At 33.6% G+C, this 20074-nt stretch overlaps 1 protein-coding gene across 35 annotated transcripts in view; it reads right to left on the bottom strand.

Moving 5' to 3' along the window:
• Positions 1 to 154: 154 nt before the first annotated feature.
• The window catches only part of LOC409655 (sorbin and SH3 domain-containing protein 1), a 110837-nt gene continuing 90917 nt past the window's right edge, over positions 155 to 20074 (bottom strand). For 32 of the 35 annotated variants that reach the window (XM_026445802.1, XM_026445811.1, XM_026445804.1 and 29 more), the window contains 7 exons: positions 5568 to 5772; positions 4132 to 4390; positions 3357 to 3468; positions 3087 to 3209; positions 2847 to 3001; positions 2442 to 2512; positions 1612 to 1992 (listed from right to left, as the gene is read on the bottom strand). In XM_026445802.1, coding sequence (XP_026301587.1) covers positions 1824 to 1992; positions 2442 to 2512; positions 2847 to 3001; positions 3087 to 3209; positions 3357 to 3468; positions 4132 to 4390; positions 5568 to 5772 — 1094 coding nt within the window. In that variant the 3' untranslated portion in view covers positions 1612 to 1823. Of the gene's footprint in view, positions 1993 to 2441; positions 2513 to 2846; positions 3002 to 3086; positions 3210 to 3356; positions 3469 to 4131; positions 4391 to 5567; positions 5773 to 7588; positions 7773 to 9083; positions 10316 to 20074 lie in introns of those variants that run through there. The other 3 variants (XM_016916972.2, XM_016916973.2, XM_026445799.1) reach the window with 3 other exon arrangements.

Raw genomic sequence — 20074 nt, 5'->3', positions numbered from 1 at the left:
CATAACTGAAACGATCGTTAGTCGCAACTGGTTGGATTAATGCCCCTCGCTACGTGCTCGATTATCTCGACTCTCGTTCTACTGAATTACAATAGTAATAAGTATTGTCTGTTTTTTCCAACTGGATTCTTATTAGCATTCGTATTTCCTTCCATTTTTTTTTTTTTTATATCTAGACTTAATGTAAGCTGTAACGTCATGGCGAAACGTGTTTTGAAAATCGTTGAGTCTTATCATTATTACTCGGTGTGACATCGGCGAAAATCCTTTTAGTTACGATTAATTAATGATATATATAGATTAATACGATTCGTTTCTTTTTTGTTACTTTTTTTTTTTTCGTGAAATTTACATGGGTGCATTTTAACACGTGCGCGATTAATTATGCCGTTGATTACTTATTACAATTCATTATTATTATAATATTGTAACTATATATATATACGTATGTATATAGATATATCTTCTATACATATTATATAATTCATTTATATGTATATATGTATATGTATATATATATATATATAACTCTGGATACAAATAATGTTTACAAAAATATTAATTTGGGAAGGCAAACTTTTAATTATATAATTATATATAATTATAAATCGCTTATTCTTGAATACTCACGAATATAACAATAACACGGCTGATTTATCTACAAACACAGAAGAAAACGTCTTCTCCGCGAATTGAAATCAACTCTCGCCTCGAATTATCGACTTTTTTTACTGAAAAATCTCACGATACTCGGAACAATTTTCACGAAATTACGTTAAAATTACGTTTCTCGTACGCGAACAGGTCGTTTAAACAAGGCAAACTTCTCGTTATTTAAAAGTTAGGTCGTAAAATTTTCGAGATTAAATTACTCGAAACGTATGATTCTTTGGTTTGTTTCAAAAGTTTAACACCTTGTACGGCGCGAACAATTTGCAATTTCATTAATGATAAATAGATAACTTCTTACTTTTAACACCGTTAACAGGTTAAGCAGATTTCTTGCTTATCGATTAATGGTCATGCTCGTGCACGTGTTACTGAAAATGGCGTACAACCGAAAGCATAAAAAAGGGGTTCAACGGAAACTTTCGGTTCAATACATTTTTTTTTATCAAACTCGAATTTCTCTCCACAAATGGATGAAATTCACGATTGCCATTTACTTGATCGAAAAAACACGAATAACTTCGTTCGTTGCTGGTGAAACCAGAAATAGTCCTCTCGATAGGGCTCTGTTTTACGATTAGGAAATAGGCTCGACGGAAACTTTTTGTTTCGTTCTGTCGAACATGATTCTGCATGTGTAAAAATTCACATTATCTCTACATATTAATCGTTTTCATTTATACGAACAAAAATTATTTCCTGTCGTGTTCGTTTTTTTTTACTTCGATGCCTCGCAACGTCCGCCTGACGCACTCGTTTTCGTCGTATAATAAATTACTAAACATTATTATACACTACATACACGTTATGAAGTCCCTAACGTTAAGTTTCGTTTTTTTTTTCTTTTTTTTTTTTGGTGAATCTTCAACGATAAGGTTCGTTTCGATGAGTTTCTCATGTGTTTGCAATATTATTATTATTATTATATTATTTGATTGTATATTTTTCGTTTTTTTTTTCTTTTTTTTTTTCATTTTTAGGTATCATTTTTTTTTAATTATCGTTGAAATTTACGAATAGGAAGACTGTAATGAGATACATATCTCGTTGATCCTTATCATCGATCGATTAAAAATTATCTATTTTAACGATTCGAATTTTTAGTGCTTTGGTAAAATGTAAATGTGTGATTCGATACAGCTCGTTGTCATTTTTCATAATCGTTCCACGTAATTGCCAGGGAAAGTACCAAAATAGCCGGTCCTTTGACTGGAACCAACGTACCAACCGTCGTCGCACTTCTCCATTACGTATACCGTGTCGCCTTCTTTCAATTCAAGTTCATCTTCGTTTTGTGGTCTATAATTATAGAGAGCTCGATATCTGAAAAAAATTAAACGATGATTAAGAAATGATCAGTGAATGAAATGAAAGAATTGAAAAAAAATAAAACATAAAAAATTATCATTTAAAACTAATAATCAATAATAGATATAGATAATCAATAGTCAATAGTCATAACTGATGCATATATGTTTTCTAATATTTATAATTTGAAGAGTAAACTTCATTCTGAATTCCTTTTTTATAACTTTTTTTTTTTTCAGAATCTTTCAAATATCTTCTTAAAACATATTTTTTTAATATTTCTATATATTTTACTGAAAACTAGATAATATGATACACTTAAGAAATTCAGTAGTTCAAAAGAGTGCAATTTATAATTCTTATTAAGCGTGAAAAAAATATTGACGATTTTTTTTTTGTACTTCTTTCAATTCTATAAAACAAATGAATTAAAAAATTTTTTGAAATATTGAAGAGAAACTCACGGTATTGGTTCAGAGTGTGTGTCGATGTGTAGTGCTTCGGAAACATGTAATTTGTTTCCTCCCATTCGTGGCTGAAAATTATATATAAAAAAAAAATTATTAAATCAATGCAAAAATAAAAATTAAAATTAAGAATTTATTTTGATCTTTTATTTAATTCGCTCGCTTGCATGCCATCTCTCATTGCTGACCTATCTCAATATGCAACATCTGTGTATTAGTAACAGTAGCAGATGCCAAGTCAGCATTTTTTTGTTTTTCATATTTATTCTTCTCGTGACGTATTTTCAAAAAAAAAAAAGAAATAGGTCACAACATTTACATACAAGCTTCACCATTCAGAATCTTGATTATTTATATATTCCGTTTTCCGATACAAGTGCAAGTGATATTTAAAATACTAACCAGTGAATTATAGTGTGGCTGAGTTGTGTTCATATTAACTGGTATGGACGGCATATAATGATGAGGTCCCATACTCATTTTCCCTCCAGCTGATCCATTTGCCAAAAGGCTATGCGCAGCTGGAGCGGCAACTGGTTTGTTTTGTGTTGGCGTTTCTGCAATTTAATTGAATGTCATTCACAGTGTTAATAAAAAAAAAAAAATTAAAATTTAATAAAATATTAAAATATTATATTTTACCTGATCTGAGGCCAGGCTCTGTGATAACTTCGACGTAAGAGATGGGGAATATCCCTTTTCTGTTTCCGATACGCCCCTCATACCAGTTTTCATCGACTCTTCTCGTCAAGACGACAAGTTCTCCTACGAAGTAATTTTTTTTTTTTATAAATTATCGTTTATACAGTTTATTTTATTATTATATAGAAATAAATAAAATATTCGTTGCATTTGAAAATACGCAGCTTCGTAAGCGATACGAAATGTTTTACATATATTTTTCATATTTACCTTTGGCCAAAGATAACTCAAGATTTGTTTGAGCAACGAAGTTGAATTTAGCTCGTGCTTGTCCCTCGTATGGTTTCTTTGGTGTGGTTCGCATACCGTCGTAGGGCAAAATCTGTAACAAAAAAAGACAATGTTAATTTTACAATGTAAATATATTATTTTCCATCGTAAAGCGATTCAAAAATACCTGACAAATGAATAAATTCATCTAACGCGCAATTTACCTTAAAATTCTTTCGATCGAACCTTATTAAAATTAGAAAAACTTCGAACCGTTATAACTTCAAAGATACCAACTTCCGATCAATGAATAAAACATCATTAGAACCGCAGAATCTTGCACTTTAAAATGCCTTTTCATTCGTCTCGACACGAATCTCGGTTCTCGAGATATCGTTGTGCAAAGAAAAGAGTAATTTTTAATTGTTTATCATCGCCTCCATTCTTATCTCGCATCTAGTACTATTCACCTATGCCAAACTTCAGACCAATGACAAACATATCCAATCCACGAAGGATATACATATCTCTAGGAAAAAATGTAAGTTACTAGATCGCGTCTCCGTTCGCATCAACGTTCAATTCTTAAATATTATGGACACGTTGAATTAATTTAATCTCGATTGAGATTGAAAAAAAAGAAACTTTTCGTCGAAAGAAAATTTATTATTCCGGATTTTTCGAATTTTATTTCGAAAATATTATTAACGAATTATTGTTATCGAACATATGAAGTACATTAATAAATCTAGAATAAAGAACGAAGGGGGATTACCTCGACGTAATTCGATGGGAACAGGCCGATCATAGCATTATGCTCACCCTCGTACCAGTTCTTGTCTACCTGGCGACGCACGAATATTATGTCACCGCGACGGAAATTCAATTCCCGGCAAGATTGGCCGATAAAGTTGTAAAGCGCCCTTGCCACGAGCCGAGGTTCCGGCGTTTGCTCCTGGGATCGGCTTCTGTGGCTCAGATCATCCACGAAATCGTCGTAACGGTTCAAAGGGATCGGTGATTTCTGCGATGGTCTGCGATCATAAAAGAAAAAAAAAAACTAAATAAAAATATTTCTCGTGCGAAATGAATTTATCGAAATACATCGAATTATCGTGGAAAATTGTTTTAATCGTATCTTGGTGTTGTAAATTAATATATAATCACGCATACATTTTATCTTTTAATGAAATCTCTCGCGTGTAAAAAAAGCGTTGTATGCAACGATTCGATTAAGTTAAATCTAACGTAAGCTTGAAATATATCAAAGGAACATTAGAATTGAAATTAATAACTGTGAATTAATTCACATCTTCTTATGCGGGCAGAAGTTGTATGTGTATATACTTGTGTGTCATGTATCCTCTTACCCTCGTTCAGAACAATGAATAATTCTTACACAATATTTATAGAAGACGGTTACACATCCGCGCAAAGTGCAATTATACGAGACGACGGTCAGTGAAACAAGTGGTCAGCCTGACAAAGAAGATTGTTTTCGCTACGACGATTCTTCGAATTCCTGCGAATTCTTAATTCCTTTTATAAATCGAAATACAATCGAAAGATGATTTTTATCTTGATATCTAATCCATATTATCGAAATTTATATTTAAAAATATTTATAATATAATTTCCAATTTTGCGATTTAAAATATTTCTAATTATTTAATGGAATTCCTAATAATAATAATTTTTCTTTATCATTTAAAATCGAATAATTTGATACAATATTGATTTGCAAAATGTATAGTATTTTCACAGGAATTTTTCAAATTGCGAATATATACCTCAGAATAGAGAAAAGTCAACGACACTTTAATACATTCTCAGGCCAGACGTAAATTTATTATTCTTCCCATTACTACTCAAGTTATTACGCAATGCGCCACGTACTCTTAAGTTATTTTACGCGGGCGTATTAAAGTGTAGGTGACTCATCCGCGGAGAGAAAAATGGAAAAAGAATTTTTACGATGCCGACATTTTTATTTCCTCGAGTTAATAACCCTTGCATTAATTAATTTTCAAATAAACAAAAAAAAAAAAAGAAATCTATTTCTTTCTTTCTCTCAAAGAGAGAGACGAAAATAATATTGGAAAAATTAATTTTTCGAATAATTGAATAAATCGATAAATAATCGTAGGATGATTGATAATATCGCGTTCCTGCATGTCGATATATAAATAATAAAAATAGAAAGAAACTTACATGAAATTGTCGGTGTGCCTCCTCGAATCGATGTCGTGGAGCTCCTGGAGATATTTGCGACGCCGTTCCTCTTGATAAACGCGTCGCATATTCTCCGCGCTTCGACGAGCGAGCTCTTCCTCGCTCAATGGCTCTTTCGCCTCTGTACGCACTGGTGAACGATAGTGAATCGTCACCTCGCCCTCCACATAACGCCTCGGTGATTCTACCAACAGAGAACGTTCGTTATTACAACTTTCCTAGATATCGTTCATTTCGATTTAATTTTCGTCCTCTCTCTTTCGCCAAGTCACCATTGTTCTTAATCTAATTTACTCGTGATTCTTTATTTATCGGTCGTTTGCTTCTCGTTGTTGTGATCTATATGAAATGTATATATATCTCTCGCGAAAGATATCGATGAAATTGTTCCAAATGATTTTTATTTTATTTTATCTTCTTCGATATCGGGAGGAAAATTATTATTTTTGAATAATTATTATTCAAATTAATTATTTTTGAACAAATAATTATGCATCGATTAAGATAACGGATATTTCGTGGAGAAACTCTCAATAGATTTTAATCGAACGAATGCACAATTTCCATGAAGTATCGTGAAACAAAAATCTTGAAATTAATAGGAGGGGAGGGAGGTAAAACGTATTGTGTATACGTGTGCGCGTATCATAATGACAAATGGAATTGGCGCATAAATTAGCCCATTGCACGTGACAGTTCGATAATCGATAGCTTTTGCGTGTACAGGTTACAATTTGACGATTAATCGTTTCTCGAATATCGTGAGAGAAATTATTGCGAAAAGATCGCATTGTACAAACAATTACCGTAAACGCACGTAAAAGTGGATCAGCACTCAACATAACCTCGAAAAATGATACGCGATACGCGCCTCTCTTCTTTCGCGGTGTTGCCTTACGAAACGTGAGATTCGAGGGCCTTTGCCGCTAAATAATCGCGTGTTTTACTTTTACAATTATCAAATCGACGTAGGAAATGTTAGTGACCCTTGGATATTTATTCAAATTTCGAAAACTTTGATGCAAATTTTAATAATTAGATTGCGAAAGGTTTTACGTGGGTTTAATTTATGAAAAATTTAATACAAGAGAATTACAAAATGCATACGATACGTAAAAAGGCATCAAATGCAAAATATAATATATATTACGATATTTGAATAACGAAATAGATTTTTATCTTGGGTTTTTTTTTTGGTAATGTGTGTTCGAAAAAATTATTTTAATTTGCATAAATATCGATAGTACAAGTTTTTAATAGTACGAATTTTATTTCATAATTATTTTCCTTTATAATTTACATTGACCTACTCCTATCGCACATAAAACGACCCACAATCGATAGATGTTCACGAATGTCTTTGCATTTCCGATTCTCTGGAAATTATCAGGGCGTGCAGAAATTCAACGGAGGAAGATGAAGGTTTTATACGAAAAATCGGATCGTAGATAAGGAGCAGAGGTTTAACCTATATTAAGGTCGTTGTACAACAGGAAGTTATATGGCTTCTTTTGTTCGCGCGAAGGAAGCTCTGATTATTTGGAAAAGATATAATTTTGAAGAAGAATCGATTAACTTTGGAGAAACTATGAAATTTATTTAACTTTTCACGTTTTAATTTCGCGAATCTTTTATTTTCACGTTCAATCATACGTTGCTCGGCAAAGGAATAATTCTTGCGTCGCAAAGTAAATGAAATATCAAAATGTCAATCATGTCTCACCTTACAAAACCGGTCTATTTCTCTCGATATATTTAGATACGAACACGATAAAAAAAGAAATGAATTAAAAATTCATACTTTTAACGTCAAATTTCTACATTAACCTCAAAATTACAATAACTGTACAAAGAATATATAGAGTCACAAAGAAGGAAGTCGATTTAAAGAATTTCTCGAATAAATGCATTCCAAAAAATTATATTCCTTCGAAATAATTAATAACGATAAACTAAAAATAATTATAAAGATCTTATTTACAAAGTAATAGAACAATTACCACGATATTGCGCCACAATATACGAACACTAAAAGTAAATAAATAAATTAACCATTTGGATTCATTCTTTAATCCGTTTCTTAGAAACTCACTACGTACACTTTAATTCGAGTTAATTTGTTTGTAAATTCAACACGATGAAAATACGTACATAGCACGTGCGTATCCGCGCAGCGAGATCACGCGACTGATAAAGCGAAAGCAACTACGAACAAACCTTGACGAACGTGAGCGAGAATCGCGGATTGCGCTTGCGTTCTAATGCGAGTCAGTTTATTAGGATGTTGCAATCTACAATACCGATCGAAAATACGAAATCACTATTTTGAAACAAAAAGTTTTAATTGAGAGAGAGAAAAAAAAAAAAAAATGAAAGATTTAGATCAGAATTTTTAATTCGAAAAAAAATAAGTGGAATTTTAGAAGTTGATTGCAGAAGAGAAAGCGTGAAAAGAAGGTATTGAATTAAAAGATTTATTAATTCAAATTTGCAGAAGTGAAAATTGCAGAGAATCAATGTTTAGAAAAAAAAAAATTTTTTAAAAAGCGTTCGATTTAACATTTTATTAGGTCGGAGAAAAAGAAAATAAATGAAAGGTAAAATTGTAAGAGCGGATTTAAAGAAGAAAAAGTAAGAAAAACCTAGTAGTTACAAATTACGTGTAAACGATCGATGCGTCTCGGTCTGATGAATCCCTGACCACCTGTAAGATATTTCACCATCGTGGTTACATTTATTTCCTGAACCGTGTTGAAACACGGGCACGATTTCGACGAATAACTTTTTCTAAATTGCAATTGCGTTAAAAAGTAATTCTCCTTTTACGAGAAAATAAGAATAATGATGCATCATATATGAAATTTTATAGGAAGAGAAAATAATGGCGAGACGAATGAAATCATTTAACCTATTTTTACCACGTTGGAAAATTTTCAATTAATCCTTTGAAATCTTTCTTAAAACAAAGAAGAAGAAGAAGAAAAAACGATTTAAAATAAAAATTTTTACATCCTCCAGCGTTTAAATGACCGGTCTACAGATTTTTATGCAAAATCAAATTTTTATGAACAGACGACTATACTATATAAACAGAGCTTAAATAGAAATTTGCCTTGTTCTTCGAACGTTTACAACACTTATTAAACTTTCGATATTTCTTTCGTTCAGTGTAATTTTTTTTTCTTCCACGTTAAAAACTTTTTTCATAAAACGCATAAAAATATCCACAATCCACTTTACGCATCGAATTGTATACACCAGCCACTTATATACTGTTTATTTACATTCTCGCCATTGCTACCGAGTGCTCTCTCTTTCTCTCTCTGTCTCTCTCTCTCTCTACATATATATTTCTTTCGTGGCCAAACAACAGAGATACGAGATCACAAGATGAAAATAGAAAATGGACGCGCATAACGGCACACACGGGATATATTATACCATTTACAACGGGAAGAGGATTATTTCGATAAAATTATGCGCATGTTTACTGACTGTACGGAATCGGGCCGTAAACCGAGGGAAGCGTGCTTCCGTTTCCAGCCTGTCCACCGTTCATCGAATTCGCGTGATTGGACATAGAGGGCCTCCTTCTCCTCTCGTGGAACGTCTCACGTCTCTCGCCGTCCATCATCGAGTTCTTGCAGTTGTTTACCAACTGAGGCGACTGCAACTCGTCCATAGTGGTCAAATACGCGGTCAAAAATTTGTTCCAACTTTCCTCCTCCTCTTTCTCCTTCTCCTCGATCGAATTACCCACGTCTCGCCCGCAAGTGTCATTTTTCGACGAAATTTCCACGCGACGCTTATCCAAATTCGAATTTGCCTCTTCTCCCTTATCCTTTCCAACGTTTTCCGACACTCGCCCACTCGATTCGCACGACGGATCTCCGTCCAAAGATTCGTCTCGATCTCTCGAGCGATTAATCAACGAGGAATCGTACTTTTGATTATTTCTCTCAACGATTGGCGCCGTTTCCACGCTTCCATTCGGATTCAGGGAAGATCGTTCGATCGATCCATCTCGATTCTCGTCCGAGGAACACTCGTCCCGAATGACGGTCGGCCGGCCTTCCATTGGACAATTATAATTTCGAATCAGGGACACCCGGACAGTGTCTGTCTCCCTCTCCAGCTGCTCCTCGAACTTCTCGTTCACTCTGGACAGATCCAACGGCGGTGGAAGCTTGCTCACCTTTAACCTCCTAAGAGTGAAGCTGTTTGAATCCGAGTTGGACAGATCTGTCTGGGACGAGAAGAGGAGACAAAATTTGTTCTTATCGTACGATGTTTCGCCGATGTTCTCGGCGAACGGGCGAGAATTTTTCGGCTCTCCGTTCTTGCATATCTGCAAATTCGGCAAGGATTTGCAAAGATTCTGCGACTGGTCAGCAGGCAGTTTCGTCGAATTATTCTCGAACCAATTATTCTCGTGCGTTTCACTCGTACTGTAAATATCCACCACGCCAGACCCATCCAACGAGATTCTTTCCAGTTCGCCGTTAATCTTCCCTGAATTGAAATTATCCACCACGTTCACCAGCAATTTCCCGTTCTTGCTCGTGGCCAGGATCCCTCCACCCTCGACCCGAGTCACGTTCATCGAACCATCGTCATCATCGTCATCGTCCTCACAATCCTTCCTCCTCCTCCTCCTCCTCCTGCTCCTCGTTTCATCGCCCCCCTCCCTGGATCTGCCATCGCTGCTCACCGACCGATTGCTGCCGATCGTCTCGCTGCTCCCGTACCCGCTCCTCCCCTCCACCTCGCCCTGCCCCATGAAGAACTTTCTTCTCAGGTATCTGTTCCTCTCGAAGATCTCGTGCAGCCTCTCCCTGGTCCCGCTGTACGAGGAGGGTTGCTCGTGGATCGTCCCCCCGTTTTTGGTACTCTTTTTATTATTATTATTATTGTAGGTCTCGGTCGAATCGGGTCTCGAGGAGGGGGGTCGATCGTTTTTACCGACCGAGAATTCGTCGTATCGACGGTCGGCATAATCGTCGAGGAAATACGACCTCTCGAACTCGGTCCTCGGCCTCCAGCTCCACCGACACGACTCCTCGACGGGGTGAGATCGGGGGAGGGGGGGGTCGTTGGCGGGCTCTATCCAGACAGATGTCGCCCTTTGCATCTGGGGCGTGGAGCGTCTGTGATAGTTGTACGCGAGGCACGGGGGTTGGCGGGAGTGGGGGTGGTGGCGGTTGTTGGAGCGGCACAGCCGCTCGAGATCGTCGATCTCGGCCGCCAGCCTCGTCCACTCGCTTCCTCCTCCTCCTCCTCCTCCTCCACCGAAATCGTGGGCCAACGCGCGACCCGACGTCATCTTCGATCCTCCTCCTTCGTCCCTCGCCACGGGCTCGCCAGATATACGCATAATAAAACAACGTTGGAACACTGTTTTCGTACGTCGTAACTCGAGTGTCAAGATGATGAAGAAAATCTTGTTGAGGGGAATCTCAAGAGAATCTCGGGGGACAATGAATCGAAGAGTTCGATTTTATCGATCGATATGGAAGAAATTCTGTGAATAAATAAAAATGTATCTCGATTTTTATCTTGTTAAAGTTTTGTTCCGATTTTTTCGAAGGAAGGAGATAAAAATTTGAATCATTTCGAGTCTAACAAATATTCGAGTAATTCTTCCTCTTTCAAGTTCAATACGTATGACAAGTTTATACTTAAATAATCTAATAAAATTGTTTTGATGATATTTATGATGGAAATGATCCGTAAAGTAGATATACAAATATAATGAGTTATTTTAAAATTAATTTTTACATCATTTTCGATAGATAGAATTATTAAGAGAGAAGTGGAATTGAAGCGATTGGAAGTTTCGTTATCTGGGCAGAGTTGATCGATTGCAAATTAAAAGGGGGGAAGGAGAAATTGTATAATTGGGTTTCTTTCTATCACACGAAGAAGGGATATATACGATGTTATTGATTCTCTTATTTACAATTAATTCTTTTTAATTAAAACTCGTTTCGTTGGTGAGCATGCACAACGTAAGATCGATAAATTTATTCTGAACGATGGTCAGTTTAGATTTCCTATTTACTTTTGACGAGTCACTGTTCGAAGAATTGCGAGCTTGTTAACTCGAATGAAAACGAATTAAGAGAGAAGAAAGAGTGGAAGTCGAGCGGAAAAGAAAAATTAAATAAATGCTCGATCGAATAATTGCATAATTTTGATATTGTTTTTACTTTAAAGAAAAAAAAAACCTGGTAATTTTTTGTTATTCTCTTAATCGTCCGCTCGGTCGATAATTGTATTCTTGAAATAATTGTTGTTTAAAAAAAACTAATTAAAATTGAAATTTGGAAACGCGATAAAAAAAAGTGAAAGTCGAATGGGAGAGAACAATTAAATAAATACTCGATCGACATCAATAAATTGCATAATTTTGATATTGTTTTTACTAAAAAAAAAAAACCTGGTAATTTTTTGTTATTTTCTTAATCATCCGTTCGGTCGATAATTGTCGTTTAAAAAAAACTAATTAAAATTGAAATTTGGAAACGCGACAAAGAAAGAGTGAAAGTCAAATGGGAGAAAAAAATTAAATAAATACTCGATCAACATCAATAATTGCATAATTTTGATATTGCTTTCAGTAAAAAAAAAAAAACCTAGTAATTTTTTGTTATTCTCTTAATCATCCGTTCGGTCGATAATTGTATTTTTTGAATAATCGTCGTTTAAAAACGTCGTTTGGAAACGCGATAAAAAAAAAAAATAAATCGTAGATTTTCCAAATATTTGAATACTAATCGTGGAACGGTGAGTATTTTGTTTGAGAAGCCAAATTTAACCCGCTAAAAATGTTTAAAAATAGGTGGTCTCGTGATGTTTTTCAATGCAATATGATGTCATCGACGTTTAACATTTCTAAACAACACGTAACTCCAACAAATTTTTCAAAATTTCTCTCACACGATTATCGACTCCTCGTATATATCGATAAATCTCTTACTGAATTTTTAAAATTAAATTAAACCTTTATATTTTCGACACGATGCAAAAATATCCATTTATTATTTGGAAATAATAATAAAAAAAAAAAATACCAATTTTTCTCACGAGGGAGAAAAATTTTTTTTCCCATCACGAACTAATCACAATTAGCGCCAATATTTCTTTCCAAGATAAATGAAGTATAGATTGATCAAAACTTTCCTATTTTTCTTCCCTGTTCGTTCGATTAATCGACAAGTTGAAAAACATTGGTATCTTATCAGGGACAGTCATGCAATTTTACGATCCTTTTTACGATCATACACACACGCACGCAGAGATATCAGAAATAACGTTTCACAAAGTTTCATTCGATCGATTTTCTCGCCTCGGGAAAGAGATATTTTCGTACGCGTTGATGTTGCTCCGTCGTTAAAGAAGAAAGATATCGATCGGGGCGATTTAAAAAAGAGAAGAAAACAGTTATACATTTTCTCTCTCTCTCGCTCTCACTCAACGAGAAGAAGAACGAGGAACTCGAGCGGCGGCACGCATGGGCGCTCACCCTGAAACGGTTCAAGTTTGAAAGAAAACGAATTCAAAGTTAATAATACATTCTATTCGTGAGTATATTTCAACGATGAGAGTTTGAAAAATATCGCAAAAGAAGAAATAGAAGAAGAAGAAGAAGAAGAAGAGGAAAATGCACAGGATAAATTTAATAGTTGTACTAATATTATACGTATTAGTAGTATACACATTGTATTCGTTGCTCACCAAAGTATTTTCCATCAACTTTCATAATTCATAAAAATTGGAATTAAAAAGAAGAAAATAATTCCCAACATGTGTAAGATTTTCCCCAATATTTCCATCTCTCTTAATTGTAAAAACATTGAATAAAATCGTCCAAAAGAAACTTGTCTCACCTTTTTCTTTTTATCCACCTAAAAAAATCTATCTCAAAAATAATAATAATAAATTTTCTTACTTTAAACGACCCCAATTTTTGTTTAATCTCGATCCAATTTTCCTTTTCTTTAAAAAAAAAAAAACAATAATAAACTTAATTAACTCTCTTGAATAACAAAAGAAGATTTCATCCTTTACTTTAGGAGAAACTTTACAGCCTTTCGATCGACTTTACAATTAAATTGCGTGATAATGACGACGACGATGATGATGATGATCGAAACGGCGATGACGAGGAATGGAAAGTCTGTTTTGGTTGGGAAATCGGCGGTGGCCAGTCCGTGGAAAAAAGAAAAAAAAACTTTTCTACTTTTCTACATCGATATCGGGAAGGATTTTAATTAAAATTTATTTTTGCGCAACGATGGAAGGGCACGGCCCGTTGCGCTCGCGATAAATATGACACAATTGATCGCAGCGCCTTGATCGTGGCACCCTCCCCGCCCCTCCTCTTAAGAAACGGCTGCACTTCTCGAAAGGGAAACGAGCTCGTGCAGAAATTAAGATTTCTCGTGTTGAGAAAACAAAAAAAGGAAGGAAGGAAGAAAATCGAAAAAAACGATCGAGGAGAAGATTTTGTTTTTTCACGCCTAAACAAAATTTCTTCAAAAAATATTTCCAATATACGATTTCTAAATAAATTGTACGTATCGAGCGTTATTTTTATTGCAAGAAAGTAGGCACTTTTTTTTTTTTACGGCGAATCGTCTCGTAATACTTTCTCTCTGCTCACTCAATTTTTATTGTTCTTCCGTGCGAGGAAGAACCTAATAAGTAAAAACGTACGACGTTGAGTCTAGATGATTTCTAAAATAACGAAAAGATCGAATTGAAGATATTTCAATATTAAAAAAAAAAAAAAAAAAAAAATTGAAAGATTTCTTTTCAATCTGAAAATTTAAATAATAATGGCGCTAAATTATCGAGTATAACATAATCGATTGATACGCGCGATACGATTATTTCGAGTTTTAGAAAAATCGAGAAAGAATTGGAAAAACTTCACGTATGAAATTTTCATAAAGTTCACGGAGATAGAATGTGTGTAGAAACAGAGAGAGAGAGAGAGAGAGAGAGAGAGAGAGAGAGAGAGAGAGAGAGAGAGAGAGAGAGAGAGAGAGAGAGAGAGAGAGAGAGAGAGAGAAGGGTTCACCCTCGTTCACACTCTATTTGGATTGCTCGTACTCAATGAGGTACACGGTTAGTTCGTTCACTTGCGGGATCTTTCTTTGGGAAATATGTTACTTGCACGCTCATAACCGGTATTCTATTCAAATGAGCAACAACCCTGCCGCACGTTTGTTCGAGAGGCGCTTCATTTTTATCGGGGAACGATTTTACCGTGAATTACTGCGAACGTCGAACGAGCCGTCCCTTTTTGTCGCTTTTTTCTACGGGAATTCGCGCGCGACGCTATTGTCGATACGCGTATATCATACAATTGTGATTAACGGCGGAGGAATTTTTATTATATCTTTTCTCGTTACAATTGTGAGATATTGCGGCGCAAAGTGCTCGAAAAGTGATGAAATTTAGACCCCACGATGAAAGATATCGATAAGGATTTCTTTTATCAGCGTGTTCACAATTTTTTCTTTTTCTCGATAAGACAGGTAATGATAAAACCATTCAATTAGATTTTGAAATCGTTGTTTTGCGCTTGCGAGATAAAGAATTCGTAAAATTGGAAAATTTATTTTTAAAGTTCGATCGTAATTTTATTCCGAATTAATCTGATCGTTCGAAGAGTATAATTGAAGAAAAATATTCGATAAAATCGATCTAAAAAATCGATATTTTTATCATTAATTTTATCTTAAAAATTTGTACGAATTTAAATAATTATTGAAAAGTTGAATGAAGAAAAATTCAACTCCTTTGGATCGTGCGTGTTATCTATATTATGGATGTGGGTGTAAGAGAGGATAAAATTGAACATAATTTTGTCACGTGATTGCCGACATTAAATTTGCCTGTATAAACTTGTCATACGAAGCCTCGAAAAGTTGCATTACATCGCACGAATTCGCAATTAAGATTCAAGGCATGGACTGATTAAACTCTCGAGACATTGTTCCTCGATGACCTTGCACACGTCTTTTTTTTTTTAACACTCGTGTCATCTTTCGACTCACCGTGTTCTAAACGAATTTCGTATTTCCTATTTATAATATCCGACACCACGTCTAATTTCACTTTTTCGTATTGCGTAATCAAAAGAAGAAAAATTTTCAGAAATCACATTTTACACTTTCCACATGACATCTACACTTTCACTTCACCTATCTCTGCACTTTAACCGTCGATCATATCTTCTTTCAATTCTTCGTAAATATTAGAAAAATCATTAACCTCGATACGAACGATATTTTTTCCGTTGAAATCAAAACGTTCAATATTTACGTTATTTTTCGAAAGAAAATATTACTTCGATACTCGCGATATATTTCGAAATATAACTCGTCGAAAGAAATACACTTAACACTCGCGATATTTTTTTTTAAATTTAACTTTTAAAACACGTAACTTCGACATTCATGATATTCTTCAAAATATTTATCCAATATTCCACCGAACGACAAAACAAATTTTTCGAAAATTTAATCAAAGTCGATCTTAATCTTCGCAAGCTTCAAACTTCACCGACGAACGCCACGACGAAAGACAATACAATGAACGGAAGACAAGGTGACAAGATATGTACATAATCGTTCCAATAAATTATCCGCATGTCGCGTAATTCTTTTCGACTACGAGGAGGCCTCTGCCTTGAAACGAGCGCGGCGATCGTCTGTCGGTAATGCGAATTCGCCGCTGCTTTTCGCGCTCCTTTCCCCTTCTACGTTTCCTTCTGTCATTCGTATTTTTGCCACCAAACACTCGAATTCTCCGCGAAGGTCAGACGTGCGTGCATGACCAACGCAATATAATCATCTTTCAGCGATTCTCTCATGAGAATTTCCTCGACTGTCGTTTCTTTTTACATGGAATATTCTTTCCAATTCTTCTTTTTTTCGTAATTATGCGAATGAATAGTCGATTGTCGTGGAAATTTAATGAAGTACACAGAATGATTAAAAATTTCATTGAAACGTTTCCATTTTTCTTGCGTAGAACGTCTTTTTCTTCTTCTTGTAATTATACGAACGAATATGAAAATTTCAATCTCTCTTCTTTTACCATCCGGTACGCGAAATATCTATCGATAACCACCGAACGAATTACATCGAAAGAAAAAGCGTTATATGTCGATAATAAGAGGAAAATATTTTCAAGATCGTTTTTATATTTTGGTGCGTCGAAACGGATAAAAATAAAAATTTTTCGTTAAATTTGGAAATTGCGTGCACGAAACTCCACTTTCGCCGATATTATTTTCTTTTCATAGCATACGATACGGCGGAATAAGGTAAGCAATTATCGCATCTAACGTCGAAACTATACTATACTATACTATACACTATCTTATAACCCGCAACAATTTTGCAACTAATTGCACGTTTAATACGAGCAGAGCACGGAAATATCCTTTCATGCTCATCCAACGTTCATTTATAATTTTAATACATCCGATGCGTATATACAACACACACATTCGTGCATTCTATTTTACCGACTGTTATAATATTTTACGAATACGAGATTTGGGACAATTTTCAATTTATACATGTAGATTACATGCATCGTAAAATTTGACAAATTTCACCATCTATATATCCAACTTTTCATGTTTGCACAGGATCCTAGTAACCTCTGACACTTGGGTCTTTATGCAAATTTCTACCTTGGAATCCTAAAAGTCAATGTCACTATTTTACCCTCTATCAAAATATTACAATGCATAATCAAATATACTCACATTTTTAATAACTTAAACTTTTCATCCTCGAATCTCTAAAAGAAGGGATTCGAATCATCTTTTGAAAGAAAATAATTTTCTTAATTATTTTTTTTTATATAATAAAAATATTTCACGTGCAAATATTCGTTATCGCCAATAATCTATTGCGCAAATATTTCCTTGTTCCATTATGTGTTCAGTTGCACTTAAGTTTTATGATCAAAGAGATAAAGACTATTTACTGAAAAAAAAAAAAAAAGCCAAGTTGCTTTAATAAACGAAAAGCATCGTTTCGAGTTTATTAAAAATTTATATTTATAAAAATGTCGCAGAGGAATGGTTTGCCGACATAAATGCTCGTCCAAGATTAGATAAATCTGTACACAATCGGTATCGGTGTTATACACTGATTTAATTTTCATGGAAAAACAAAATGATTTCAGTGGAGAGCAAATTTAAAATATTCGTGGTTGATGTATGAATCAATGGACTCAAATGTTTTTGCAGCAAAAAAAATAATTTAAAAATTTTTAATATCAATGTGTTTAACTGCATGAAATATTTTGGCTAAAAATAAAAGAATTCTATAAAATTTTTTATTAAATATTTCAAGTACCTAAAATGAAGAAATAATTGTCTTAAAATTATCGTATTTTGTAATTTAATATCACAAGATACGATTTCAAAATTTTATTTTTATTTTGAGAACAATTTATCTTTCTCAAAATGTCAGATACAAAATTATTTGTTCAGTTATCTATTTTTGGATAATCAATAATAGATAACTTGTGATTATTTTTTTCAGTGACAAATATTTTTCCTTTTTTCCCTGTAAATAAATTTGTATTTTATCTATTATTAAAATTGTCGCTGTTTGATTAAACACATGGCAAGTTGAACAATTTCCTGGCTTCAAAGTGGCAATTGTTCTCTATCAGTGAATACACAATTCTATCAGTTTCTTTGTTCATGGAAAGCATTTTGATTAGCCTACGTACTCGTGAAATAACATTTTAGATACGAGGAATTTTAAATAATCCTCGGCATATGTTAACAGAGATAATTTTATTAAGTTTTTACTTAAAATGATCAAGCAATTCGTTTTTACGGTGTGTATGAAAATTATTTGGAAAAATAATATTCGTATTTTTATCCCAATATTACATTAATATTCTTGTTAGATTATATTTATCTTTATACTTATATTTTTATTTTATATATCAAATTTCATTATTATCAAACTTTCACCCCAACTATTCGAAGTTCACGAACGATTTCAATAATTTATTATTATCAATGATTTATACATTATATTGTCAACGATAATTTTATCGACGATTAAAAAAAAATAATATTTATTTCAATCTCCAACTTTTGAATTTTTAATATTGATAATAATTAAAATTTTATTTCATTCAATATTTATCGAGTTAATAATTTTATACATTAACTTCGATTCATCGCATTAACCAAATAGAGGAAATTCGTTATTGGAAACCATTATTACACTTTCCACAACTTGAACGTATCGAAACTTTTTCAACTCGCCGTTAATCAATGCTTCTATTACAACTTTCGATGTATTATTATTTCTGCAGGTGACAAACTTGGCAATTCATCGGTCACTTAATCGAGCGCAATAACGTTTGCATTCGTATAGTTGAAAAATGAGGAGCATACCAATCGGTTAACTGAATGATAAAACACGACCGTTATTTTGTAACCTCAATTGCCCTCTTTTCACTGTATTCCATTAATTCCCATGTTAATTTATGCAGCGAAACATAATAGACGATATATTTAAAAATCTTATTAATTCATTTTGTAATTTGAACACATTTAAAATTTTAATAATATCACATAATTAAATCACAATATTACACATGCTTCAATCAGATCTGGGCGTATTGGAAAATATTTTTTAAAATTATTTCAGAAATAATTTATCTCATGTTTCGCGAAATAAATTATTTGACATTTGATTTAAAAATAGTTTCTTAATATATCATTAAATGTTTACATTATTATAATTTCTAATTAACATTATTACACACTTCTTATGATTATTGTTTATATTTTGAAATGTTATTTCAGGAATTTTCCATTAAGAAATAAACGTTATTTCTTCAATAATCAATTCTTTGATTTATTTTTCCTAATATTCGTCTTACATTCATCACGTTTCTTCAATTGACAAAATAAAGAACATAACCTCAATTGAAATACAATTATTCATCGAAATGAATAGATTTATTTAAAAGTTATTGTTTTGAAATTATTTGAAACAAATTTCGCCCAGATCTGTATTTAATTATTTATCGATTATAATCCTTAATTATAAATTAAATAAACATGCAATAAGGTACCTTTACTTTATCACTTGCTCTTTCGTAAATCCATTCAAAGCTTCACATGTATTTATTACACCAAACATTTAAATAAACTGAGTAAATTAATATTCACTCGCGCAATAAATTTATTTCGACGATAATTTAAATGCAAAATCGAATCTTTACGATGAATCTCGTTACCTCACTTGCACAGGTTATACCTTCGAACTATGAACGATCATGCACGTATAAGTAACAATGCTTGCACGCCACCTAACCTCATCTGCGATTTTTTCTCGTAATCGAATCTTGCTCGATCCGTTGCGAAACAATCGTACACTTCCTCTAATGTAAACGATTGCTTTTCATGTCATGCACAACGA

This window comes from Apis mellifera, linkage group LG16 (assembly GCF_003254395.2).
Source record: "Apis mellifera strain DH4 linkage group LG16, Amel_HAv3.1, whole genome shotgun sequence".
NCBI lineage: Eukaryota > Metazoa > Arthropoda > Insecta > Hymenoptera > Apidae > Apis > Apis mellifera.
Note: the sequence above shows the minus strand (reverse complement) of the source record. Positions and strands in the feature narration are given on the sequence as shown.